The sequence below is a fragment of the Choloepus didactylus genome, chromosome X (genome assembly GCF_015220235.1).
Source record: "Choloepus didactylus isolate mChoDid1 chromosome X, mChoDid1.pri, whole genome shotgun sequence".
NCBI lineage: Eukaryota > Metazoa > Chordata > Mammalia > Pilosa > Megalonychidae > Choloepus > Choloepus didactylus.
Genome location: NC_051334.1, coordinates 159,137,770 through 159,165,103, shown reverse-complemented (window position 1 = coordinate 159,165,103; position 27,334 = coordinate 159,137,770). Strand labels below are relative to the sequence as shown.

Here is a 27,334-nt window from a genome sequence, read left to right as displayed (position 1 = left end):
CTCCCAGGACGTTCCTCTCCAGCAAGCTTGCTCCTCTTCAAAACATCACTCCCAGCTGCACTCAGTTTTTTCCCCCGGAGTTAGCTCATTTATATAGCCCCACTGATCAAGGCCCACCCCGAATGGGCGGGGCCACGCCTCCATGGGAACATCTCATCAGAATCATCTCCCACAGCTGGGTGGGGCACATTCCAAGCAAATCCAACCAGCACCAAAAACGTCTGTCCCACGAGACTACAAAGATAATGGCATTTCGGGGACACAACACATTCAAACCGGCACAGGGTCTATTTCTGAACTTTCGGTTCTATTCCACTGATCAATATATCTATCTTTATGCCAGTACCATGCTGTTTTGACCACTGTAGCTTTATAGTAGACTTCAAAGTCTGGAAGTCTAAGTCCTCTCAGTACGTTCTTCTTTTATAAGATGTTTTTGGCAATTTGAGGCCCCTTTCCCTTCCAAATAAATTTGATAACTAGGTTTTCCAAGTCTGCAATGTTGGTTATTGGAATTTTGATTGGAATTGCGTTAAATCTGTAGATCATTTTGGGCAGAAATGACATCTTAACAATGTTTAGTCTTCCTATCCATGAAAATGCAATATTTTTCCACCTATTTAGGTTCTTTTTTATTTCTTTTAGTAACATTTTGTAATTTTCTGTGTAGAGGTTTTTTACATCCTTGGTTAGGTTTATACCTAGGTACTTGATTTTTTTAGTTGCTATTGTGAATAGATTTTTTAAAAATTGCCACTTCACTTAGGTAATTACTAATGTATAGGAACATTACTGACTTATATGCATTAATCTTATATCCCGCCACTCTGATGAATTTATTAGCTCAAGTAGCTTTGTGGGATAATTCTCAGGATTTTCAAATATAAGGTCATATCATCTGCAAATAATGCCAGTTTTACATCTTCCTTTCCAATTTGGATACCTTTTATATCTTTGTCTTGGCGAATTGCTCTGGCTAGAACCTCTAACACAATATAGTGGGCATCCTTGTCTCGTCCTGATCTTAGGGAGAAGGCTGTCAGCCTCTCACCATTGAGTATTATGCTGGCTGTGGGTTTTTCATATATGTCCTGTATTATATCGGCGAAGGTTCCTTCAATTCCTACCTTTTGAAGTGTTTTTATAAAAAAGGGATGTTGAATTTTCTCAAATGCTTTTTCATTGTGTACGATAATTATTTGACTTTTTCCTTTTGATTTGTTAATGTGTTGAATTACATTAACTGACTTTCTTATATTGAACCACCCTTGCATGCCAGGAATGAATCACATTTTTTCGTGGTATATAATTCTTTTAATGTGCCTTTGGATTCAATTTGCAAGTATTTTGTTTAGGATTTTTGCATCTGTATTCATTAGGGCTATTGGCCTATAGTTATTGTCCATTTCCCCTAAATTGTCTAGCTTGTTGGCATACAGTTGCTCATAGCATCCTCTTATGATTTTTTTTTATTTCTTTGGGATCTGTAGTAATTATTCCCCTCTCATTTCTGATTTTGTTTATTTGGGTCTTCTCTCTTTTTGACTTTGTCAGTCTAGCTAAGGGTCTGTCAATCTTGTTGATCTTCTCAAGGAACAAATTTTTGGTTTTATTTATTCTGCTGGTTTTTTTTTTTTTTTTGCTCTCCAGCTCATTTATTTCTGCTATAATCTTTGTTATTTCTTTTCGTCTACTTGCTTTAGGGTTAGTTTGCTGATCATTCTCTAGTCTCTTCAATTCGTCCGTTAGGTCTTTAGTTTTAACTTTTTCTTGCTTTTTGTTATATGCATTTAGGGCTCTAAATTTCCCTCAGCACTGCCTTTGCTGCATCCCACAGGTTTTGGTATGATTTTTTTCATTTTCACTCATCTCTAGATATTTACTAATTTCTCTTGCAATTTCTTCTTTGACCCACTAGTTGTTTAGGAGTGTGCTGTTTAATCTCCATATACTTGTGAAAGATCTGGTTCTTTGTTGGTTGTTGATTTCTAGTTGCATTCTGTTGTGGTCAGAGAATGTGCTTTGAATAATTTCAGTCTTTTAATATTTATTAGGACTTGTTTTGTGTCTCAGCATATGATCTATCCTGGGAAACATTCCATGGGCATTAGAGAAGAATGTATATCCTGGTACTTTGGGATGTAACGATCTATATATGTCTATTAAGTCTAATTCATTTACCATATGGTTCCCGATTTCCTTACTGGTCCTCTGTCTAGTTGTTCTATCTATAGAAGAGAGTGGTGTATTGAAGTCTCCCACTATTAGTGTAGACATTTCTATTGCTCTCTTTAGTTTAGCCAATGTTTGTCTCATGTATTTTGGAGCTCATTGATTGGGTGCATAAACATTTGTAACTGATATTTCTTCTTGGAGAATTATCCCTTTTATTAGTATATAGTGTCCCTCTTTGACTCTTATGACATCTTTGCATTTACAGTATATTTCATCCTATATTAATATGGCTACCCCATCTTTCTTTTGATTGCAGTTTGCATAAAATATTTTTTCCATCCTTTTACTTTCAGTCTCTTTGTGTCACAGTGTCTAAGATGAGTCTCTTATAAACAGCATGTCTATGGGTCATATTTTTTAAGCCATTCTGCCAATCTGTATCTTTTAATTGGGGAGTTTAATCCATTCACATTAAAGTTATTACTGTGAAGGGAGTTCCTAAACCAGCCATCTTATTCTTTGGTTTTTAGTTATTAGATCTATTTTTTACCCTGTCTTTTTTTTCTGTAAGTTACCCTTACAAATGACTCTTCAGTTCTGTGCTCTTCTCCAGATGTTTCTCTCCCTTCTTTTTTTCTCAGCTGGTAGATCTCCCTTTAGTATTTCTTATAGGGCAGATTCTCTCAGCATCTGTGAAAATTTTAAACTCTCCCCCAGTTTGAAGGAGAGTTTTGCTGGACAAAGATTTCTGGACTGGCAATTTTTCTCTTTCAGTATCTGAAATATGTCATATCACTGCCTTCTCACATCCAGGGTGCCCGCTGAGTAGTCAGTACTTAGTCTTATGTAGTTTTCCTTGCATGTGGTGAATTGCTTCTCTCTTGCTGCTTTCAGAATTTTCTCCTTCTCTTCAGCATTTGACAATCTAATCAGTATATGTCTTGGAGTAGGTTTATCTGGATTTATTCTATTTGGAGTTCACTGTGCATCTTTGATTTGCATATTTATGTCATTCAGAAAATTTGGGAAGTTTTCCACAACTTTGTCTTGAAATACTCTTCCTAGCCCTTTACCCTTCACTTCTCCTTTGGGGACACCAGTGATTCTTATATTTGTTTGCTTCATGTTGTCCATCATTTCCCTGAGATCCATTTCAAATTTTTGATCTTTTTTTCCCATTTGTTCTTTTGTGTGCTTGGATTCAATTATGGTGTCCTCAAATTTGCTTATCCTTTATTCTGCCTCTTCCAATCTGGTATTGTGTGTCTCTAGTATATTTTTTGTACTTTTTTTAAAACGCGATTTTATTGAGATATAGTCACATAACATACAGTCCTTAAAGTGTACAATCAGTTGTTTATAGTTGTGCATTGATCAACACAGTCAATCTTTGAACATTTTCATTACTCCAAAAAATAAAATAAAAATTAGAATAAAAAAGAACATCCAAAACATACCATTCCGCTCCTCCCCCCCATTGTTCGTTTAGTTTTTTTTCACACTCATTGGTTTTTTAACTTTATCAAAAAATTAAAAAAAAAAATAAAGAACATTTCAAACAAAACCAAAACAAAGGAATAAGAAAAAACAAATAACCTAAAATAACTGCATTGCTTCCAACACATTCCTACCCTACCCCAAGAAAATAAACAGACTATCACCTAACAAAGGAATACAAAAAAACAAATAACCTAAAATAACTACATTTCTGCAAACTTGTTCCTACCATAACCCCCAGAAATTAACAAACAGTAGTCGTTCCTCAGCATTCCCAGAATATTATGTTTACTGTCCATAACTTATCTGTTCTTACTAGATTATTGTTCCCCCATCATTTTGCTGTCTTTTGCTAGGTCCTCTATATTCTATAATATAAAACATTTATTTTACATTTTTCACAGTGTTCTCATTAGTGGTAACATACAATATTTCTCTTTTTGTACCTGGCTTATTTCGCTCAGCATTATGTCTTCAAGGTTCATCCATGTTGTCATATGTTTCACGACATAGTTCCCTCTTACTGCCGCATAGTATTTCATCGTGTGTATGTACCACATTTTGTTTATCCACTCATCTGTTGAAGGACATTTGGGTTGTTTCTTTCTCTTGGCAATTGTGAATATTGCTGCTATGAAAATTGATGTGCAGATATCTGTTCGTGTCACTGCTTTCAGATCTTCCAGGTATATACCGAGAAGTGCAATTGCTGGATTGAAGGGTAATCTATATCTAGTTTTCTAAGGAACTGCCAGACTGTCTTCCAGAGTGGCTGTACCATTATACAGTCCCAACAACAATGAATAAGAGTTCCAATTTCTCCACATCCTCTCCAGCATTTGTAGATTCCTGTTTGTATAATGGCAGCCATTCTAATTGGTGTGAGATGATATCTCATTGTGGTCTTAATTTGCATCTCCCTAATAGCTAGTGAAGCTGAACTTTTTTTCATGTGTTTTTCAGCCATTTGTATTTCTTCTTCAGAGAACTGTCTTTTCATATCTTTTGCCCATTTTACATCTGTACTATTGTTGTTGAGTTGTAGGATTTCTTTGTATATGCAAGATATCAGTCTTTTGTCAGATACATGGTTTCCAAAAATTTTTTCACATTGAGTTGGTTGCCGCTTCACCTTTTTGACAAATTCCTTTGAGGTACAGAAGCTTTTAATTTTGAGGAGTTCCCATTTATCTGTTTTTTCTTTTGTTGCTTTTACTTTGGGTGTAAGGTCTAGGAAGTGACCTACTAATACAAGGTGTTGAAGATGCTTCCCTACATTATCTTCTAGGAGTTTTATGGTACTGTCTCTTATATTGAGGTCTTTAATCCACTTTGAGTTAATTTTTGTGTAGGGTGTATGGTAGGGGTCCTCTTTCATTCTTTTGGATATGGATATCCAACTCTCCCAGCCCCATTTGTTGAATAGACTGTTATGTTCCAGTTCAATGGTTTTGGGGGCCTTATCAAAGATCAGCCGACCATAGATCTGGGGGTCTATCTTTGAATTCTCAATTTGATTCCATTGATCAATATGTCTATCTTTGTGCCAGTACCATGCTGTTTTGACTACTGTGGCTTTATAATAAGCTTCAGAGTCAGGGAGTGTCAGTCCTCCCACTTTGTTTTTCTTTTTTATAATGTTCTTAGCAATTTCAGGAATTTCCCCCTTCCAAATAAATTGGATAACTAGCTTTTCCAAGTCTGCAAAGTAGGTTGTTGAAATTTTGATAGGAATTCATTGAATCTGTAGATGAGTTTGGGTAGAATTGACATTTTAGTGACATTTAGCCTTCCTATCCATGAATAAGGAATATTTTTCCATCTTTTTAGGTCTCCTTCTATTTCTTTTTGTAAAGTTATGTAGTTTTCTATGTATAGGTTGTTTACATCCTTGGTTAAGTTTATTCCTAGGTACTTGATTTTTTTTAGTTGTTTTTGAGAATGGTATCATTTTCTTGAGTGTCACTTCAGTTAGGTCATTTCTAGTGTATAGGAACTTTACTGACTTATGTGCATTAATCTTGTATCCCACTACCCTCCTAAATTTTTTTATTAGCTCAAGTAGCTGTGTCGTTGATTTCTCAAGGTTTTCAAGATATAAGATCATGTCATCTGCAAATAGTGGCAGTTTTATTTCTTCCTTTCCAGTTTGGATGCGTTTTATTTCTTTGTCTTTCTGGATTGCTCTGGCTAGCACTTCTACTACAATGTTGAATAACAGGGGTGACATTGGACATCCATGTCTCATTCCTGATCTTAGAGGGAAGGCTTTCAGTTTCTCGCCATCGAGGACTATACTGGCTGTGGGTTTTCATATATGCCCCTTATCGTATTGAGGAAGTTTCCTTCAATTCCTGCCTTTTGAATGTTTTTATCAAAACCAGGAGGCTGGATTTTGTTGAATGCTTTTTCACCATCTACTGAAATGATCATTTGATTTTTCCCTTTTGATTTGTTAATGTGATGTATTACATTGATTGATTTTCTTATGTTGGACCATTTTTGCATGCCTGGAATGAACCCCATTTGGTCATGGTGTATGATTTTTTAATGTGTTTTTGGATTCAGTTTGCCAGTATTTTGTTGAGAATTTTTGCATCTATAGTCATTAGGGAGATTGGGCTGTCGTTTTCCTTTCTTACAGCATCTTTACCTGGCTTTGGTATTAGAGTGATGTTAGCTTCATATAATGAGTTAGGTATAGTGTTCCATTTTCTTCAATATTTTGAAAGATTTTAAATAAGATTGGTGTCAGTTCTTTTTGTAAAGTTTGGTAGAATTCCCCTGTGAAGCCATCTGGTCCTGGGCATTTATTTGTGGGAACTTTTGTATGACTGATTGGATCTCTTTGCTTGTGATTTGTTGGTTGAGATCTTCTATTTCTTCTCTGGTCAGTCTTGGTTTTTCATGTGTTTCCAGGAATTTGTCCATTTCATCTACATTATCTAGTTTATGGCATACAGTTTTTCATAGTATCCTCATAATTTTTTTATATTTCTTGAGGATCCACAGTAATGTCACCTCTGTCATTTATTATTTTGTTTATTTGGGTCTTCTCTCTTTTTGATTTTGTCAGTCTAGCTAGGGGCTTTTCAAACTTGTTGATCTTCTCAAAGAACCAGCTTTTGGTGTTATTTATTCTCTATTGTTTTTTTTTTTTGTCCTCTATGTCATTTATTTCTGCTTTATTTCTTGTTATTTCTTTTCTTCTACTTGGTTTAGGATTGTCTTTCTGTTCATTTTATAGCTTCTTCAATTGTTCCATTGGTTCTTTAATTTTAGGCCTTTCTTCCTTTTTAATGTATGCATTTGGAGCTATCAGTTTCCCCCAGTACCACGTTTGCTGCCTCCCATAAGTTTTGATGTGTTGTGTTCTCATTTTCATTCGTCTCTATATATTTAGCAATTTCTCTTGCTATTTCTTCTTTAACCCACTGATTGTTTAGGGGTATGTTGTTTAACCTCCATATATTTGTGAATTTTCTAAGACTCTGGTGGTTATTGTCTTCTACTTGTATTCCATTGTGATCAGATGATGTTCTTTTAATAATTTCAATCTTTTTAAATTTATTGAGGCTTTTTTTATGTCCCAGCATATGATCTATTCTGGAGAAAGTTCCATATGCACTAGAGAAGAATGTGTATCCTGGTGATTTGGGTGTCATGTTCTATATATGTCTGTTAAATCCAATTCATTTATCAGATTTTTTAGGTTTTCAACTTCCTTATTGGTCTTCTGTCTGGTTGATCTGTCTATAGGAGAGAGTAATGTGTTGAAGTCTCCCACATTGCTTCCTTTAGTTTTCCCATTGTTTGTCACATGTATTTTGTGGCACCATGATTGGGTGCATAAACATTTATGATTGTTATTTCTTCTTGTTGAATTGTCTGTTTTATTAGTATGTAGTGGCCTTCTTTGTGTCTCATAACATCCTTGCATTTAAAGTCTATTTTATCTCAGATTAATATTGCTACTCCTGCTTTCTTTTGGCTGTAGCTTCCATGGAATATTCTTTCCATCTTTTCACTTTCAATTTCTTTGTGTCCCTGTATCTAACATGAGACTCTTGTAAGCAACCTATTGATGGTTCATATTTTTTAATCCATTCTGCCAATCTATATCTTTTAATTGGGGAGTTTAATCCATTCACATTCAGTGTTATTACTGTGAAGGCATTTCTTAAATCAGCCATCCTATTCTTTGAGTTTTGTTTGTCAGATATATTTTTCCACCTCTCTCTTTATTTCCTTTAGTGTACCCTTATTAAATCTCTTTAGTTCTGGATCCTACTCCATACCTCTCTCTCCTTTCTTTGTTTCTCTGCTGGTAGGGCTCCTTTAGTATCTCAAGTACGGCAGATCTCTTGTTGGTAAATTCTCTCAGCATTTGTTTGTCTGTGAAGATTTTAAGGTCTCCCTCAAATTTGAAGACGAACTTTGCTGGATAAAGAATTCTTGGTTCACAATTTTTCTCTTTCAGAATTTTAAATATGTCGTACCACTGCCTTATCACCTCCATGGTGGCTGTTGAGTAGTCACTGCTTAGTCTTATGTTGTTTTCCTTGTATGTGGTGAATTGCTTCTCTCTATCTGCTTTCAGGACTTGCTCTTTCTCTTCAGCATTTGCCAGTCTGATCAGAATATGGCTTGGAGTGGGTTTATTTGGATTTTTTCTGTTTGGAGTTCGTTGGGTATCTATGATTTGTGTATTTATGTTGTTTAGAAGGGTTGGGAAGTTTTCCCCCCAAATTTTTTTGAATACTTTTCCTAGTCCTTTACCCTTCTCTTCCCATTCTGGTACACCAATGATTCTTATATTTGTGTGCTTTATGTTGTCCTTCATATCCCTGAGATCCGTTTCGAGTTTTTTGATTTTTTTTTCTATTCTTTCTTTTGTACTTTCACTTTCCATTCTGCACTCTTCCAGTTCACTGATTCTTTCCTCAGCTTCCTATAATCTTGTACTGTGGGTATCCAGAATCTTTTTAATGTGGTCAACAGTTTCTTTTATTTCTATAAGATCATCTGTTTTTGTATTTACTCTTGCAAATTCTTCCTTATGCTCTTCTAGGGTCTTCTTCATGTCTTTTATATCCTGTGCAATGATGTTGTTGTTTATGATTACTTCTTTTATTACTTGCTCCAAGTACTGTGTCTCCTCTAATTTTCTGATTTGGGTGTTTGGGTTTGAGTTATCCATATCTTGTGGTTTCTTCATATGCTTTAAAATTTTCTGTTGTTTTTTGCCTCTTGGCATTTGCTTAACTTGATAGGGTTCTTTTAGGATATCCAGGCTTCTTTTAACAATTTTTTAACAATTACCTGTAAGTTGTCAGGGCTACAGCTTGTTTGAGTGAACTTTCCCTGATTTACCAGTAGATGGCACCCCTGAGCCAACTATTATCCTCATGCCGGTTCTCCCTAACTTCATCTATATGGCAAGTGGGGTTCCGAAATCTTGTGGGGGTCCAATCAGTGCACCAAATTTCCTTGTGTAGTTGTTTCAGCCAGCCCTGAAGGTGGGGGGTGTGCCTTGTTTCTGAATGCAGACTCTCAGTTTCACGTGTACAGTCCCTGTGTATTTAGTGGACCTTGTCCAGCTGGTGCAATGCTGGAACTGGTATCCTGGAGCACTTTCTGTCTTTTATCTAGTGTTTTTCATGGAGAAGTATTTTGCTCTGTCTCTCCTAATCCGCGATTTTGGATCCTCTCTGGTATATTTTTGATTTGAGCCACGGTGTCTTTTATTTCCATATGGTCTGCTATTTTTTTATTTACTCTTCCAAATTCTTCTTTATGCTCTTGTAGTCTTCTTGATTTTCTTTATGTCTTTAGCCATCTCATTGAAGTTGTTTTGGAGATTTGTTTTTACTTGTTTATTTAATTTCTCCAAATTTTGTGTCTCTTGGGGATTTTTAATTTGTTCGTTTGGCTTGTCCATATCTTCTAGATCCTTCAACTGCTTTGTAGTTTTCTGTTGGCTTTGGGGCATTTGCTTGTTTTTACAGGGTTATTTTTGGAATTGCAGGATTATTTTAGGATTTATATATAATTTGGTTTTCTGGAGTACAGTTTCTCAATCCTACCAGCAGATGGTGCACTTGAGGTACAGCTTTCTGGAGTACAGTTTCACTAACTTAACAGCAGGTGTCACTCTGAAGTCGGCCTTCCCCAAATTTCGTCTGTGCAGTTGGCATAGTCCAAACCCAGTGGGGCACCAATGAGTGCACACATTTTTTGTTTGCACTGGGGAATGCATGTCCTGTGGGTGCCATGTGGGCCTTGAGAAGGCAGGCAGGGAATTTGATCAAGGGCACCCTGCAGATGAACACGGGCCCCACCTGTCCACTCCCTGCCTGCCGTGTGCCCATGAGTCTCTGGGGTGTGGGAGGGGCTCCTCTTTACCAATATGGCACCTCTCCCTTCCCTGCTTCATGCTGTTGCACCCCTCCAGACTTCCATGGGAGTGAGAGCAAACGTTGTCCTCTGGGTTCCCTCATAGGAGCTCCCCACTCTCTGACTGTAGAGGATCACCCCCCCCCCATCAAACTCTCAAGGTAGGTACATGGAAGTGGAGAGCTGCTGCTCACTCCCTTGCCCAGTGGTGGTTTTGCTGCTGGGCGGGAGGTGTTCCAATGGGAAAACACTCACTGTATCCCTCCAGTCATAATCTGTCTTATGTTCTTGTTGGTGTCCCCTCCATGTACTGTGGGGGGCCCTCTATGGCCAGTCATACCCCAAACCACGGTCTCTGGTGTCTTCTGGACCCTTTCTAGTTACTTTCTCAGAAGAGAAGCCCGTTCCACCTCACCTACTCCACCATCTTCCCAGAAGTCGATGTGTACTTATCACATCAGGGGCATATTTTGTCAGGTTGTGACACTTGGTGATGATGAGTTTGATCACTTGGTTAAAATGGTGACCACCAGAGCTCTCCACCTTAAAGTTACACTTTCCTGTTTGTAATTATACAGGTGATACTTGAGACTGTGTAAATAACTTAAGAATTTATTTTCATAAGAAGCTAATTGTTACCTAAGTTGAGTCTGTGTAAGAATATTATGAGACAGAATAATTAAGTAGAGAAATATTTTATTTTAGTTTTGTGCATTTTACTTTATTATTTTCTAGTTATGAACTGTGTTCCTATTAAATTCTACTGCTGCATAGCAGTGGTTTTCATGATACTGAAACAAATTCAACACATTTTTAACTTTGACAGGGCCAGTCTTTTGTCAGCAAAGGTAATGAAGACAAAAATATATTTATACAGTCTAAAAATTAAAAGTAATCAAAAACTGACAAAACAATGATTTTGTGGGTGGTCATAAAATAGTGTACATTTTCTTAAATAGTTGCTATTTATTAAAAATATTTTTAGTCAGAATTTCATAGGGATGTGAAACAATATTTAATATTTTGTTTGACTCATTTTATATTTCATTTCAAGTTGAATAAAAAGAAAAGTCAAGTCTGATATGTCGTATTGAAGACAGTAATTTTGGCAGATGCTTTAGAAGGTCAGAGATTTGTTAAAACTTTAACGCAAATTCAGAGTGTTCATGGGTTATATCATTAGAATGTGCCCATCATGTTTGTGTATTAAATAATACTGCGAGAGCTAGCAAATACTTTGTATCAAGCTGGCATCAGGTAGGAACCACAGCAGTTGGAATGATTGGTCAGTTGAATCCAGCAACATGACATTTACTAGTGATAAATGTAAAGTGCTATACTTGTACAAAAGAACATGAAGATGTGTATATGTTAGGAAGATAGAGTAGGAAGAATTGAGAAAGGAATAAAAAAGAAAATGAAGTTAATCTGCAGCATGAAGGACTGGGGCTAGATGTAGGGAAGAGTTGTTTGACAGGGTTCTTTGTATCATTGAAATAGATCATTGAAGAACAATGTAGAATAGGTTTTCTATTGGCCTTTGAAAACGAAATTCTATTTTGACTGCCTGACGGCCTTGGTAATGAGTTTGTTGGCCTTTTAAGGTGCCTTATAGCTCAGTGCATCTTTAACATTGTTTAGCAGAGAACTCTCAAGAACCATGCATTTAAAAGTTTTAACCATTTGGGGTCTTATGCACGTAATGATGTAACTTAGAGCAGTACCAATAGCTTGTAAAAAACATGCCTACTTGCATATGTTGGTGAATCATGTTTTAGATCATACGTGCCCTTTTATGTGATGGAATGTTGATTGCATTTTGAATTTCAGTGATATTTTACTAATTTTTTTAAAAGGTTGAGAGTTTAATGCTGTTTTCAGTTGCTGGAAAACTACAAGAAAAATTCCATACTATTTGTAATATGAATATGACTGGAGAAGTACATAACCTTCTTATTTCATTTTTCCAAGAAAAAAGCCAGTATATTATTAACAACCACTAGGTGTCTCTGAACTCCTTTGTAAAGAATGTTTTTCCTGCATCTTCTTTCTATAGAACATTTCCTGCTGTAGTCATTCTTTACCAAGAGATTTAAATCTCTAATGTTATGTTTTCCAAAGAGGAGATATTAACCATATATGTAATTGCAAATTGAAACCTTAATTTTGTCTGTTGAAAATGAAGACACTTCCATTCTTAATTACCTCTGGAAAGTGGAATTTATGACTTTTAAAGAATCTTTAAAAATACATAATAGTTTATTTCACATTTAACTATTTTAATTTAAAGTATTTTTGTTTGTTAATTGTTCTATCATATTAACTTCTCATTTCTTTCCTAGTTTATGGATAATTTTTTGCATATATTTCTGTATTTAGAGCATAAGGAATATATTTTTAAATATGCAAATATTTCAACCATTTTTTGGAATATTAGCATTTCATGATCATTATCGATAACTAGGGAATTGAAGAAATGCATTTTTAATTTTCCTACATACTCTCTCTCCACCCTCATTTTAAATAATTTTCCTGTGTAGGGAATCACATTCGCAATCTAAGAAGAAACTTCTCCCTTGAAAAAAGCAGTTATGATTTCTGAAATACAATTTTCTTCAAAACGACGACAAAAAAAAACCCAATTTGCTTCATTGAAAAATCCCATCTTAGAAATAAAGTGTATATAAGTTTTTTGGTAGAAAATCTGAAGATTATTTGAAACCTTAGCTTTCCTCTAATTGCAAAATATATGATAGTCTTACTTCTGCACAAAAAGTTTGTTTTATGATATAAAAATTATCACATACTTTCCCAAGTAGTAGAATTTAGAAACTGCCTAACATGTCCTGCAGACCTCTTGTAGCTCTGGGAGAAACTGATTCCAAGGAAAAGGGGATAGAATAAAAACTTGACTTTCCTTTAAAAAGTAACAGCATGGAGGACAAATTATTCCAGGACAAATAGTGCATCCATCTGGAATATGATTATGTTTATACTATTAGAAAAAGTTTCTGTTTCTCTTCTGGTTGATGAGTACAGTAGTAGACATTTGATGGTGGCTTCCAAAGCATCCACTATCCTTCTTTCTCCTACCATCTTAGGGGAATTCACTTCTCTCCCATTCTCATCCAGGAGGTTTTGGTGGAGGGTCAACTCCACTTGCACAGCCAGGGGTGAGCTATGTTTATGGTAGTCTAATCAGCTTATTCCAGCCTCCCTGTCCACAGGAGAAGAAGAGCATGAGAGCAAATCAGGCAAATTAGACTGAATTCAGGAAGAGATTTTCTTTTTCCCTGGATGGTGTGGTAAGAGGATGTGAAACCTGAAACCCTTGCTGCTATTTTGCTACTAGGAGGGAGAGCCCAGATCCTTAAGAACAAGGAGCTAGTCAGTTTCATCTGAAACTGACTAGCTCCTTGTTCTTAAGTTTTCTCATCTTTACAAAGGGGATGAAAATAGTATCCTCCTCTTGGTTTGTTGTGAAATTAAATTAGTTAACTTGAGAAAGATGCATAGAATAGTAATCACTAAATAAATGATAATTTTTATTAGTAGACAATAGTATATCTCCTCTACTTAAACAAAGAAAAAGCATCATTTTTCCCCCTGGGTTTTATTTACTAAATGTTTTGGACCTCTGCTGGCTGATTTATTGCATGTAATACACTGAATTACTTTTTCCCCATTGGCTGTAGATACAAGTGATCTCTGCAAAGGTTTTCATTGATTTTTAGACTTTCCACAGAATTGGTTTTGCCGGTAATACATTATCCAGATCACTATATTTATAAAAATGAAACCTTGGAGACTGATCACCAAAATACCTTGATTCTTTGCAGTGGATATAATTTGACTCATTATTTGAGTGTGTCACTGTGTCCCAATTAAAATCTTACTGATGATTAAACTTAAGCTTAACTTACTAAAGAAGCTATCTTATAAAAACATAATCGTGCACAAAGAGACTTCATTTTCTTTACCGGAGACACCAATCAATAGTGTGAAATACTTCATAGCCAAAAAAAACCTCATGAAACCTTAGTGGTTATATTTTATTCAGAGATCTCAAAGTATGAAATTCACAGCTTCTGACTTAACTAACAGTCTTAAAGTGCTTAAAGGCATGACCCTCCACTTCTGCCTCACTTAGAAAAAAGCCTTCAGCGAAAGGTTGAGGTTCTTTTCCATTTAAAAATGCTGGCTATACAAAAGAAAATTAGTTTTAATTCCATTTCTGTGCTAAAAGATTATGTTTTCTTTCTCCAGAACTTTTGTGGTGTTTAAGTAAGTAATCAATTTGTGTTGAACTGCATAAACAAGTGGGAAGGATATGATCAATTGTTAGATTTTAAAATTTAGAGCATATGAATGGCCATACTATTTCCCCTCTAAGAAAAATATCTTATAATGGGATCTTAGTATTAGAGTATTCAGGAACTATCAGAATTAAAAGCATCTTTACCAAATGACTATAGGAGGAAATGATACTACTCTGCATTTATATAGTACCTTTATATAACACTTGTCAATCTCTTTACCAAATTAGCCCATTAATTTTCTTGCCATTCTCTACTCATTTAGTGACAGGACTAACATGACTAGGAAACCTGAGAAGACTCTGAGAGAGCCATAAGACCCAGCCCATTAGTCAGTTTACCAGAAAGAACATGTGGAAAGTACCCAAAGTTCAGTCAGTAGTTACTTGGACTTCTTAGGTCCCTCTGAGTACTTAAAGGAGAAAAGGCAGAATTTAATTCTGAAATAAAGAACATTTCTTGATATAGCCATTTATTGCATATCAATTGCCAATTACCCCCTGTTCCTTTTCAGTGTTGCTTTGAGTCTTAATTTTAATTTTTTTAAAAGAACATCCTTACCTCTCAACCTCTGGGGAACTTTTTTCTTGTCTCTCCTAGCCAGCTCAACAAGTTGTGTGTGCATTGCCTGTGGCCGTGTACAGTGGAGTTAAACTGTAATAATAAGTCATTACATTACCCTTTCTTTTGTAGTAACTTAAATGAATTTTTCTGATAGAATTTCATTCAAAGAGAGACTCACACACTGTTGTATACAATGTATTATGCTATTACTGTTTGTTTTCATATCACAACTTTATTATTAATAAAAAATATTTCTTATTTAAAATTAAGAAAATGACATTTCCCACTAAAATTATAGGAGGAAATAAATACCTTTTAGAAAGTGTTGGTGAAGCTTCTTATTAATTTGCTTCCCTTTTTATAGGTTTATCAGTGGATAATAAATGCTAATTAGATTATTAGTTCATCACAGGGTGTTTTATAAATTATCTGCCCAGAGAAGGATCTTATTAATAGACACTTTAGAAAAATGAAAGCCAAATTCAAAAATTTAAAGCTTGTTTGACAGCCACAGTAGCACTTTGATTTGTTGCTTATGCAGCATAGTCTAAGAAAGTTCCTAAAGAAAGGCTACTCATGATTTTTTATTTTATATCTGTTAAAACTAAATTGTATGATAATAGCTAATATTGATAATTTCTTAATGAAATGTGAGAAATATGAATTAATACATTATTGGTAAAATTGGTAAATATGAAATGTATTGATAGATTCTTCTCAACTATAGAATTAAAATATTAGAAACCAAATATATTTATGCTCATAGGGATATGTTGCTTCTTCATGCACTTGAAAGACTAAAACGTCTCTTTTCAGCCTTAATTTTGAAAAGGTCCTATAACACAGGTAAGTGCAGAAGAAGTAGTGCTTTACTTTGCCTTGAGAATGAGGTCAGAGGAATGGCTTCACAGAAGGGGTCCTCCTTGGAACCGAGTCTTGAAATACTAGGAGTTGGTCATGGGACTGCATTCCACTTTGTGCAAACAGCAAATGCAAAGGTAATAAACAAGCACAGCATATTCAGAAACTGCAAGTAGGTTAGTATGGTCAAGTATGAGTAGGGAAATACTAGAAAATGACGCTGGAAAGATAGCTGGCGGCCAAATTATGAGGGGCCTTGCAAGCTGTATTAAAGACTTTGGTCATTAGTCTATAGGAAGTAGGAAGTGATTGAAAGATTTCAACAGTGGAGTGACATTATCAGATTTACATTTTAGAAATAGTGTTCTGGTAGAAGTGGGCAAGTGTCTACCTCAATTATCAACTAGGCTGACAATTCCCGAATTTATATCTCTATCTTTTAACTCTGTTCCTCATTTTCTTTTCATTCCTGGGCTAATTTATGTCACCATCTGCCCCAGAGTCATTTTTACTACTGCTCTCTTAACTTTCAAATGCAATTGGTTATATCTAAAGTGACCAACATAGTGCCTGACACACAGTAGGCATTCGGTGAGTAAGTGAGCATGAACTTTTGTACTTCAGTTTGTGTATATCCCATAGACTCTTACAGTTGTAGCAGATTTGGATAGAATGTTAAGAACTGTACCAACAGGTCTTAGTTCATTTCATTTCTTTTCTTATTTTTCAATCTACCTTTTTCTAATGATAGATTTTATTTAGCTGTAATCCCTGAAGCTTTTATTTATTCATTAAGTTTGAATATCCTGTTGTAAATTTCATGTGTATACAGGTCTTGTGTCTGATTTAAAGACCCTTAACTGTTCTGACAATCTGAAATACCATAAATGCACTAACAGGAGTCAGTTTTAGGTATATTTATACTTAAATGTTATCTTGTGAGGAAGTAACATAATATTTTATAAATAACAATATTTAAGCAGCAGCAGTTAAGTAAAAGCATCATAGTGTTTGATATTTGTTTGAGAAATGTATGCTAATTTTATTTGAATATTAACTCCCTCTTAACTACCAGTATGCTTGGGCCCTGAGATTCTGGTATAGAATGACACTGCCTTTTTTGTTAGTATAATAGAGGTTTTAGATTGACTAGAAACCTGGGATATATACCATAGAATGTACAGTTCTGAAGGTATGGATGAAAAAGATATATTTCTGGAGGTACAGTATAGAATGTGTATAAAAGAGCAAAGGAGGAAAAAAAATACCCATTTTGTTTTGCTAAAGAACTGTATAAGAAAATTCTGACTTTATAGAATTTTACCTCCAAATTCAGATGCACAGATGTGGAGTGCATTTTTTTTGCCCTTGTTTCTGCTTTTGACTTTTGATCATATCTGGCACCAACCTTCTGTCATTCAGACTTAGGTGGGTTTAGTGTCTAGGATTTTAGTATTTAGGCAATGTAATGTGGAGCTGCTTTAATCTCTTTCAATAAGTCACTTCAAGTCTACTGATGCTTTCTGTGCCTTTTGAATTGGTGCTTTGAAGCTGAGTATTGAGTCAAAGGATATTTGACCTTAGTGCCCAGCCTGATTGATATTCACCACACTCTTAAGGAGCAGCACCACTCACTGTAAACATTACAGCATGTATTAAAGGTAGATATACACATCTATGGCGGTTTGGAGCTATGTACTCCAGAAAAACATGTTCTTAAACTTAACACATTCCTGTGGGTGTGAACCTGTTGTAAGTAGGACCTTTTGATGAGGTTACTTCAGTTAAGGTGGAGCCCAACACAATCAGGATGGATCTTAATCCTATTACTGCAGTCCTTTAAGCAGATAGAATTCAGACAGATAGAGAAAAAGCCATGGGAAGCAAAAAGCTGAAGGTTAATTGAACGTGGAAGAGAAAGGAAAGGCCAGAAGAGACTGCTGTGTGCATATTCATGTGACAGAGGAGCCCAGGACCAAGGATCACTGGCAGCCAGTCCCAGAATGCCAGTCTTTGGGAAGAAAGTATTGCCTTTTTATGGAGTTGATTTGGACTTTTTTTAGCCACAAAACTATGAGATAATAAATTCCCATTGTTTCAGTTAACCTATTGCATGGTGTGCCAGTTTGAATGTATTATGTCCCCCCAAATGCCATTATCTTTGATGTAATCTTGTGTGGGCAGACCTATCGGTGTTGATTGGATTGTAATTCTTTGCACCCCACCCAACTGTGGGTGATGACTCTGATTGGATGATTTCCATGGAGATGTTGGCCCGCCCATTCAGGGTGGGTCTGAATTGAATTACTGGAGCACTATATAAGATCAGACAGAAGGAGCAAGCTGCTACAGCCAAGAGGGACACCTTAAAGAAAGCACAGGAGCTGCAGATGAGAGAGAGTTTGAAGATGGCCGTTGAAAGCAGACTCTTGCTCCAGAGAAGCTAAGAGAGGACAAATACCCCAAGTGCAACTAAGAATGTCATTTTTGAGGAACTGCAGCCTAGAAAGGAACATCCTGGGAGAAAGCCATTTTGAACCCAGAACTCTGGAGCAGACGCCAGCCATGTGCTTTCCCAGCTAACAGAGGTTTTCTGGACACCATTGGCCATCCTCCAGTGAAGGTACCTGATTGCTGATGTGTTACCTTGGACACTTTATGGCCTTAAGACTGTAACTGTGTAACCAAATAAACCCCTTTTTATAAAAGCCAATCCATCTCTGGTGTTTTGCATTCTGGCAGCATTAGCAAACTAGAACACATGGTATTTGCTTGAGCAGCCAAGGAAACGAAAATGGATTTTGGTATCAGGAGAGTGTTATGCTGCTATTGCAAATACTGAAAAATGTGGAAACAATTTTGGGATTAGGTAATGGGTAGGGGTTGAAAGAGTTATGAGGTGTTTGCTAGAAAAGGCCTTTATTGCTTTGAAGAGACTGTTGGTAGAAATATGGATTCTAAAGGTACTTCCAGTGAGGCCTTAGTAGGAAATGATGGATGTGTTATTGGAGACTGGAAGAAAGGTGACCCTTGTTTTTTAAAGTGGCAGACAAGCTGGTTAAATTGAGTTTTGATGTCAGGTGGAAGGCAGAATTTGAAAGTGATGAACTTGGATATTTAGCTGAGGAGGTTTCCAAGCTAAGTGTGGAAGGTGCAGCCTGGTTTCTCCTTGCAGCTTATAGTGAAATGTGAGAGGAAAGGGATAAGCTGAGAACTCTACTCCTGGGCACAAAGAAACCAGAAGTTGATGGTTTCTAAAATTCTGAAACTATCCAGATAGTGTGCTCTGAGACTAGAGCCAGAAGCAGCTCTATAGGGACCTCTCTGAGCTTCTGGAAAGGATTTCCTGGAGCATAGGCCTCCATGTAAGGGTTTAACTGAACATGGAACTAGTCAGCCATTTCAGTGGAAGTCAGGATGGATTGGAAATGCAGTTAAGCAGGAAGGATCTAATGAAGGTTCTATTGTCTGATGGCTTGGACCCCTGTGAACTGCATGCAAAGCTGACAAGTTTTTTGAGAACTTTATATGAGCAGATCCACTGCCAGCCTGGACTGAAAGGGTCAGAGAAGGGACAAATTGAAGGAAGATGACCATGGAAATTGAGGTCTGAACTGAAGAGATCTCCTTGGGCCAAGAGAGTGGGCCCACCCATGTGTGTGGAAAGGGCAGGTCTGCCCCTGCACTTAGATGGGACGGGCCTTGTGCCCTATTGTTCAGGGAAAGTACTGCCACCCCAATATTTGGAGGTGGTGGGACCTGTGTCCAAGCATTCACTGAGAGCCTGGCCACCACCCCAATGCTCAGAGAGGGAGAAGTCTTCACCCCAGTGTTCAGGGAGAGCATGGCCACTGCACATGCACTTGGAAGGCATGGGGCTGCTGCTCTGTCAGGACCAGAAGACAAAACATTGATCCATAGATGGCTCTCACACATAGAAATATAGTGGAGTTTACCCTGCTAGGTTTCAGAATTGTTTGGTACCCTTGGTCCCTGTTTTTCTTCCAATTTATCCCTTCTGGAATGGGAATATCTATCCTATGTCTGTCCCTCCATTTTATTTTGGAAGCAGATAACTTGTTCTCCAGGTTTCATGGGTCCACTGACAGAGGGGAATTGTGCCCCAGGACAGACCACACTATAACCGATACTTGGTACTAAGCATTGTTTCTGAAATTATTTAAGGCTTTTGGGATATTGTGATAGAATTAATGTATTTTGCATGTTGAAAGAACATGTGTTTTGAGGGGTCCAGAGTGTGGACTGCAGTGGCCTGGAGCTATGTATCCCAGAAAAACATGTACTTAAACTTAATCCATTCCTGTGGATATGAATCCATTATAAGTAGGACCTTTTGATGAGATTACTTCAGTTAAGGTGCAGCCCAACCCAATCAGGATGGGTCTTAATCATATTAATAGAGTTCTTCATAAGCAGAATTAAATTCAGACAGAGAGAAAGCCACAGGAAGCAAAAAGCTGAAGGTCAGCCAAACCCGGAAGAGAAAGGAGAAGCCACACTGCAGGCTATCATGTGCGTTGCCATGTGACAGAGGAGCCCAGGACCAAGGATCACTGGCAGTCAGCCCCAGAGTGCCAGTCTTTGGGAAGGAAGTATCACCTTGATTTGGACTTTCCCTGGCCTCAAAACCATGAGCTAATAAATTCCCATTGTTTAAGCCAAACCATTGCATGATATCTGCTTGAGCAGCCAAGGAAACTAAAACAACATCCAAGAATTCAAAAGTTGAAATTTGGATGACTTTTCATTGAATAGATTCATAAACCATTAGAAAGCTATGAAAAAATCAAGGCAGAAAATTTGTTCAAGGTAATCTAAAAGTCTATAGTTTAAAATGGGAGCTGGCAAACTGCGGCCTGTCTCTTATTTTTGTATAGCCTGTGAGCCAAGAATTATTTTTACATTTTAAATAGTTGAAAGAAAACAAAAGTATAATATTTTGTGATGTGAAAATTAGACAAAATTCAAATTTTAGTGTCTGTAAGATTTTAAGGGAGCACAGACACTCATTTGCATATTGCCTATGGCTACTTTTGTGCTGCTATGGCAGAGCTGAATAGTTTGTGACAGAGACTGTGGCCCACAAAGCTGAAAATATTTATGATCTGGCCCTTTACCAAAATAGTTGTCAACCCCTGGTTTAAAGGCATATGTGAACCAAGGGTAGGTATAAGTATTACACCATCCTTTAAGAAAAGTGATAAATGAAGGATGGGTTAAAAGGGAGAGAATATCTATCCTGAAACAGAAAAAAATTCTCTTTGTATGTTTGGTGGTATGGTGGTAGTTGTGATGGAGGCATGAATGCTGCCTTGAAATATTTGAAGGACTAATGTACAGAAGAGGAAACCAGCTTGTTCTCTATGACTCCAAAGGGTAGAACTAGAGCAATTGTTGGAAACTATCAGGTAACAAATTATAGCTCTGCATAAGGAACATTTGTAACTGAGTTGTCCAAATTTGGAATAGATAGCTTAGAGAGGGGAGTAGGGAATACCCTGTTATTGGAAGAATTCAGACAGGCTGGACAACTAATTAGCATAGACCTAGTAGAAGGGTTTCAAGAGTCAACTTGAATGATTTTTTTAAGGTCCTTTATAATCCTGAGAGTCTATAATTTTATGAACTTCTACTAGTGAGAATCTGTACCAAGGAAAGATTTCCAAGCACAAAATATGCCTCTTATTACATCATTCATCCTGCTCGGAAATTGTTGAGATCCTTTTGTTAACTGAATTTCTTAGCTCTTTGTTCTTAGTTCCTAGATTCTTTGTACTTTGATCCAAATTTAGCCTTATTCATCACTGTTCCCCTGCACAGCATTTCCCAAATAGGTTTCTACAAAACATTGTTCCAGGATATGCAAAGAGATGATATGCAGAAATAGGGTTCTGTGTTCAAACAAATTTGGAAAATTCTGTTACCAAATCTTGTTCGTGACATTTGCAATCCACATTAGAATGCAAAAAGCTCTGAGAAGTCCTGCTAGGTAGAAATGTGTTTAACCTTTCCAAAATCCAGCATGTCCCACACATTTGAACACAGAATCCCCTTTTTCTTTTGGCACAGGTTATTAACACTGCAGAACGGTTTTCCCTTTGTCGTTTTCCTATTCTCTTCTGTGTCTTTATTGTTTTGCATCTCTTTTCTTCCTCTTATGTGCTGTTTTTCTCTCTCCAACTTCATTCCTAAGACCAGTGTGGGGAATAGTGAGAGAAAGAGAAAATTAGAGTACAGAATTATGGAAACATTTTTGAGGCCCCACAAAACATTCCCTATAACCCCAGGGAAATCGGAAAATAAAGAGGCACAAGAATCTAGGGGGATGTGTAAAAGGAGAAATTATAAAATGAAAGTGTTTTTTGACATCGTGAAATTTATCATAGTCATTTCATAGTCACTTAGTTATTCAAAAATTGAATCACTGTTTTATTGGTAATCTGATGTTTCTCCTTGTAATTTCTGGCTTTTGTTAATGTTCTGTTCGTGATACCATCTCTTTAGTTATGCAGTCAAGTATGTGAATCAAAGATGGAGTTGGTACCCTTAGAGAGAAGGTGACATTTTTTATGCTAAAAAGGTAACATCCATTCTTGCCCATTCCTTGGTGACTTCCTCTAGAGAGTTAGGTTATTTTTCTCTCTGGAGTAGTTAGTAACAAGTTAAAAAGAATGAAAGCAAGAACTTTATATAGACTATTTATAATCCTTTTGAGCTGTTCTACTTCCCTGCAAATGAGACTTTCTAAAAAGTGTTAGTTTTCTTTTTCCTGAATCACACATATGAACCATGAAAATGTGTCTAAAGATATCTGCAGTCACAGGCAACTGCTACTTATTGAGAATAGTAATAGCCAGAGGGGATAGCTTAATGACCGAAGAATCAGCTTTACATAAAGTCTATCTAGTCTCCCTAGAAACCAAGGATCAAATCTCATCAGAGTCAAGTTTCTCTCATACATAAATTGAATAGCATGCTATTTAATTTCTATGTGTATTATTGAATAAAGCTATGAAGAGTATTTGGTCTGCATATTAAATATATTACCATTGTTTTGGTAAGGAAAATTCTGATATTATTTTTCCTGGGTTATTTAACCTTGGGCAACTGAGAATGTACAAGGAACCTGAATGCACCAGTGTTTTGTAAGGTTATTTTTAATAGGTAAACAATAATTTGTTAAGGAGTAATTTTTTTCTGTCTTTGGTTTTCTGCCTCTTTCTGGGTTTGAAATAAGAGAATAGAAAATGCTTGGACATTTGGTAATATTTCTGCATTTACCATTTACTGTTGTATGCCATTTTTCTGGCTTTTGTTTGGAAAGATAGAACTGTATTTTAAAAACATTTGCCATTTCTTAAAAACATTACAGATTACCCAAGAACTATATGCTTACTGTAGAAAATGTGTAAAATTCAGACTAATATAAAGAAGAAAATCAAAGTTAACAAAGGTTGTACTGTCAGAGATAGCTACTGTTAATCCCTAGTAACATTGTAGTCAGCATTCTTTCAGCTATTCTGTGTACACATATGTATACAATAAGAAATATCTGTGCATCCTCTCTCCAAATTACCAAAAATTTAATTAGTTCTCAGTACTTCCCTGTTAAAAATAATACTGCACTAAACATTCTTTTGTCTCGTATTATTTCTTTACAGTTAAGTTTCTGTGAGTGGAATTGTTGGGTCAAAGGGTATGAATATCTTTAAGATGCCTCACTGATATTTCCAAATTGTTTTCTAGGAAGGTGGTAACCTTGACATTCCATCATCAATGAATGAGAGTTCCCATTTCACCATCTTATTGCCAACAGTGGACACACAGACATACATGCACATATTATTGCTAAGATTTTGAAGATGGCATTGCTTTATTTTGCATTTCTTTGATCATCAGTTTGAGTGAAACTTTTTTAATGCTTGGGCATTTTTAGTTTTTGTGAGTTTTCTATTTCTGTACTTTGACATATTTTTGTTTGCTTCTTAATTGCCAATAAACCTACATTTTCATTTGAATTTTTAGCTGTTTTGTGTATTGTCAGACATTTTTGCTTACGTGGAAGAGGAATCATATATTAATTTTTAAAATTTACCCCTTGATGTTAAACTATTATTTACCTTTTAAAATACTGCAATGTGTGCAAGGTTAATAATACATGAGTTCATATTAATGAATCGTATGTTTACTGCTCACCATACGTTCATAAAAACTGTTTATAATTTGGATGCATTGATTTGCTGGCAGTGAAATAGAGGTAGTAGCAAATCTTTTCAGATATTGTTTGCCTTGAATTAATAGCACAGAAGTGTTTCCTGAAGTGTTCTCCTCAGATCTCCGGTCCAACAAGATGTCGTTTAAGAGAGTTCAGTTGGTTAAATAGCTTTGGAAACTGCTGCATCCTATATCCTCCTTTCAAGAGATTTATAGTGCTTATCAGGAACTTAAAATCTCTAAGAAGCCCTGTAGTAAAAAAAGTTTGTTTACCTGTTATAAACCTTGTACTTACAAAACTTATTTTGACCATAGGAAACACCCCTTATTTTATTATTTTCTTTGGTTATGTGACTTTTGTTCATTTTTTATTTTGAAATATTTATAGATTCACAGGAAGTTGCAAAGAACTGTACAGGAAGGTCCCATACACCTTTCACCAGTTTTCCCCAATGGTGACATCTTGTGTAACTGGTACACTATCACAACCAGAGAATTGACATTGGTATAATCCATAGAGCTTATTCAGATTTCATCAGTTACACATGCATCCATTTGTGTGCATGTGTGAGTGTGTGTAGTGCAGTGCAGTTTTATCACATGTAAATTTGTGTACCCACCACTACCATAAGACTCCCTTGTGCTATCCCTTTATAGTGACAACCCCTTCCCCCTTCCCTAACCCCTGGCAACTACTCATCTGTTTTTCATTTTTATAATTTGCCATTTCAAGAATGTTATGTGAATGCCCATATAGTATGCAACCTTTTGAGATTGCCTTTTTTCACCCAGTTTAATTCCCTCTAGGTTCATCCAGGTTGTTGTGTGTATCAGTAGTTCATTCCTTTTTATTACTCAGTCGTAGTTCCTGGTATGGATGTGCCACAGATTCTTTAATCATTCACTCATTGAATGATGTTTATCCCTTCCCTTTATCCCTTAATTTTGGTGGAATCTGTAGTACCTTGTATGATTACTCTTCTGAAGATACCAGTTTTGGAAATTCTGTATCACAGAAATGATACAATTAAGGAATTGTTGCTTTTTAAAAATTATGATTGGGCTACAGAAATAAAGTCCTTTTATTATTTGGTTTAGGAATTCCAGAGACGCTGTAATACACTGATTTCATTGATCGAGAAGGAAAATATGGAAATTGAGGAGAGAGAGAGAGCAGAAAAGAAGAAACGGGCAACTAAAACGCCAATGGTAAAATTTTCAGCATTTTCGTAACTTTTAGGTAGATCCCATTTTTTTACATAATTAAAATGCCTGTAATATGTTTAATGCCATAGTGATACATAATTTTGAAAACTGGTTTTATAAAATACTAATTTTTTTGACAGAAAAGGAATTATATCGCAACCATTTATTTCCTGTTTGTTTGTAGAGCATATGGTTAGAAACCCCCTAGTGACAGGGCCCAGTATCTAAAAATTGCTCATGAATTTAAGCAGAAGTATAGTGCAAGTAAAATCTTTTGAATTGAAACTAGAGATATTGTGGGGGGGGTGGTGGTAAGGAGAGGTGTAGGAGTGGGACAGAGTGGGCTGCGGTTGAAACTGGGAGTTCTGATTTGCTCAAATAAATTTTCTGAAATTTGTGGAACCAAGAGTGCAACTGGGAACTTCGAGCAAACAGCAAAGCTTTATTTGGTAATAAGTTAAATCGGCTTAATGATAAGATAAATTGATTTTAATTCAGGCAGGATATCTTGTATAACTACAATTTAAAATACTCTTTAATTAATCATATCATTTGAGAGTGGTTAAATAAACTACCATATTTCATCAAATCTAAGATGCCTTCCATTGTAAGACACAGCATTATTTTATGTATCACTAAGAAGAAAATGCTGCCAGGTATCTATAACTTGTCATCAATTATAAGATACATCCTGAATTTAGAGTTTTAAAGGTGAAAGAAGTGTGCATCATAGAATATATGAAATATGGTATGTTAAAATTGATTGTGAGTTTTTAAGAAATAATACACTCATAAATAAAATTTTGTCCAGAGAACTTTAAGTATTAAGTAGTTCTTTAAGATAAGAGTTCATTTCTGTGTAAGTATACACTCAATGACTATTTTTTATGGGTATTTTATGTCTTTTCTTAAAAAGAAACATCTTTGAAGGCTATTTTACATTGGGTTATATAGTTTGTTGGGCTTTATAGAACATTAACTGTGAGTATAACATTTAAGTGAATATTCATGTTAAAATTTTTTTTAATGCATTTACATCCTAGATTTAACATTGTTGGGCCATTTAAAAATGTGCATATTGGAGCAGAACATTAAATCTGTTTCCATTTTAGTCACAGAAAAGAAAAGCAGAGTCAGCTACTGAGAGCTCTGGAAAGAAGGATGTCAAGAAGGTGAAATCGTAAAGCCTAGAAATAAAGTTTTAAATGGGAAACTGCTGTTTTCTTGTTCCCATCTTCAAATGCTAATTGCCAGTTCCAGTGTATTCATGGTACTCTTAAGAAAAATTTCTTTGGTTTTGATTTCTTGCATATTTTATATATTTTACAGTGCTTTCTACCTGAAATGTGTAGCTTTATATTTTATGCATTCTAGTATTTTTGTGTACTGTATTTTGTGCATTTCATGTCTTCATCAAAATCCTCTCAGTCCTTGTTCTTTTGAAGCTTGTGCTGAGGTTTTAGCTTTTCTATGTTTTATATACTGCTGCTTTGAAAGAAAACCTAGATTCTATAGCTGTATTATTGTTGTTTCATACTTTAAATTTATATGGTTGTGGAAAAATGAATTAAAATGATTTGAGGAGAAAGACTTTTCACTTCTTTGTTGCTTTCTTTCCTATTGAGTTTGGGCTTGTATGTGTTACTGCATACTGTGATTAGCATAATAATTGTTTCTTTGAGGTCATCTAAATATTTTTTTCCTAAAGGAATAAATGGTGAAAAAAGGAAAATATTAAAAAAAACTAATATTTGATACTGTGCTTGCTGTCAGTATGCATTTACATTTAAATTATTCTCAAAATATCCAAGTGGGAAAATATAATAAAGAAATGTCTATAAGAAATTTAATTATTTCCTGTTTTTTGTGCAGTAGAAAATAGTTGTGTTTACTGAATTGCATTGCTCACTACTATGTATTTGGTAGAACATTAAAGCTGTGCTTGCTGACTTGTGCATGATCTTCTGTCCCATATAACCAGTTCAGAGGAGTCTGGAGACAGCATGTAGATCTATTAGCAACAAATTTAAGAGAATGAAAGTAGTGCTATGCATGGAGAAGGAGGCGGCTGTATTTGTTAGGAA

General features: G+C 35.8%; 1 protein-coding gene across 6 annotated transcripts in view; it reads left to right on the top strand.

The window, feature by feature from the left end:
- SMARCA1 (SWI/SNF related, matrix associated, actin dependent regulator of chromatin, subfamily a, member 1) overlaps nt 1-26,840 on the top strand; it is a 166,116-nt gene extending 139,276 nt beyond the window's left edge. For 3 of the 6 annotated variants that reach the window (XM_037821586.1, XM_037821582.1, XM_037821581.1), the window contains 2 exons: nt 25,143-25,253; nt 26,363-26,840. In XM_037821586.1, coding sequence (XP_037677514.1) covers nt 25,143-25,253; nt 26,363-26,434 — 183 coding nt within the window. In that variant the 3' untranslated portion in view covers nt 26,435-26,840. Of the gene's footprint in view, nt 1-25,142; nt 25,285-26,293 lie in introns of all 6 variants that reach the window. The other 3 variants (XM_037821585.1, XM_037821583.1, XM_037821584.1) reach the window with 2 other exon arrangements.
- Nucleotides 26,841-27,334: the final 494 nt, after the last annotated feature.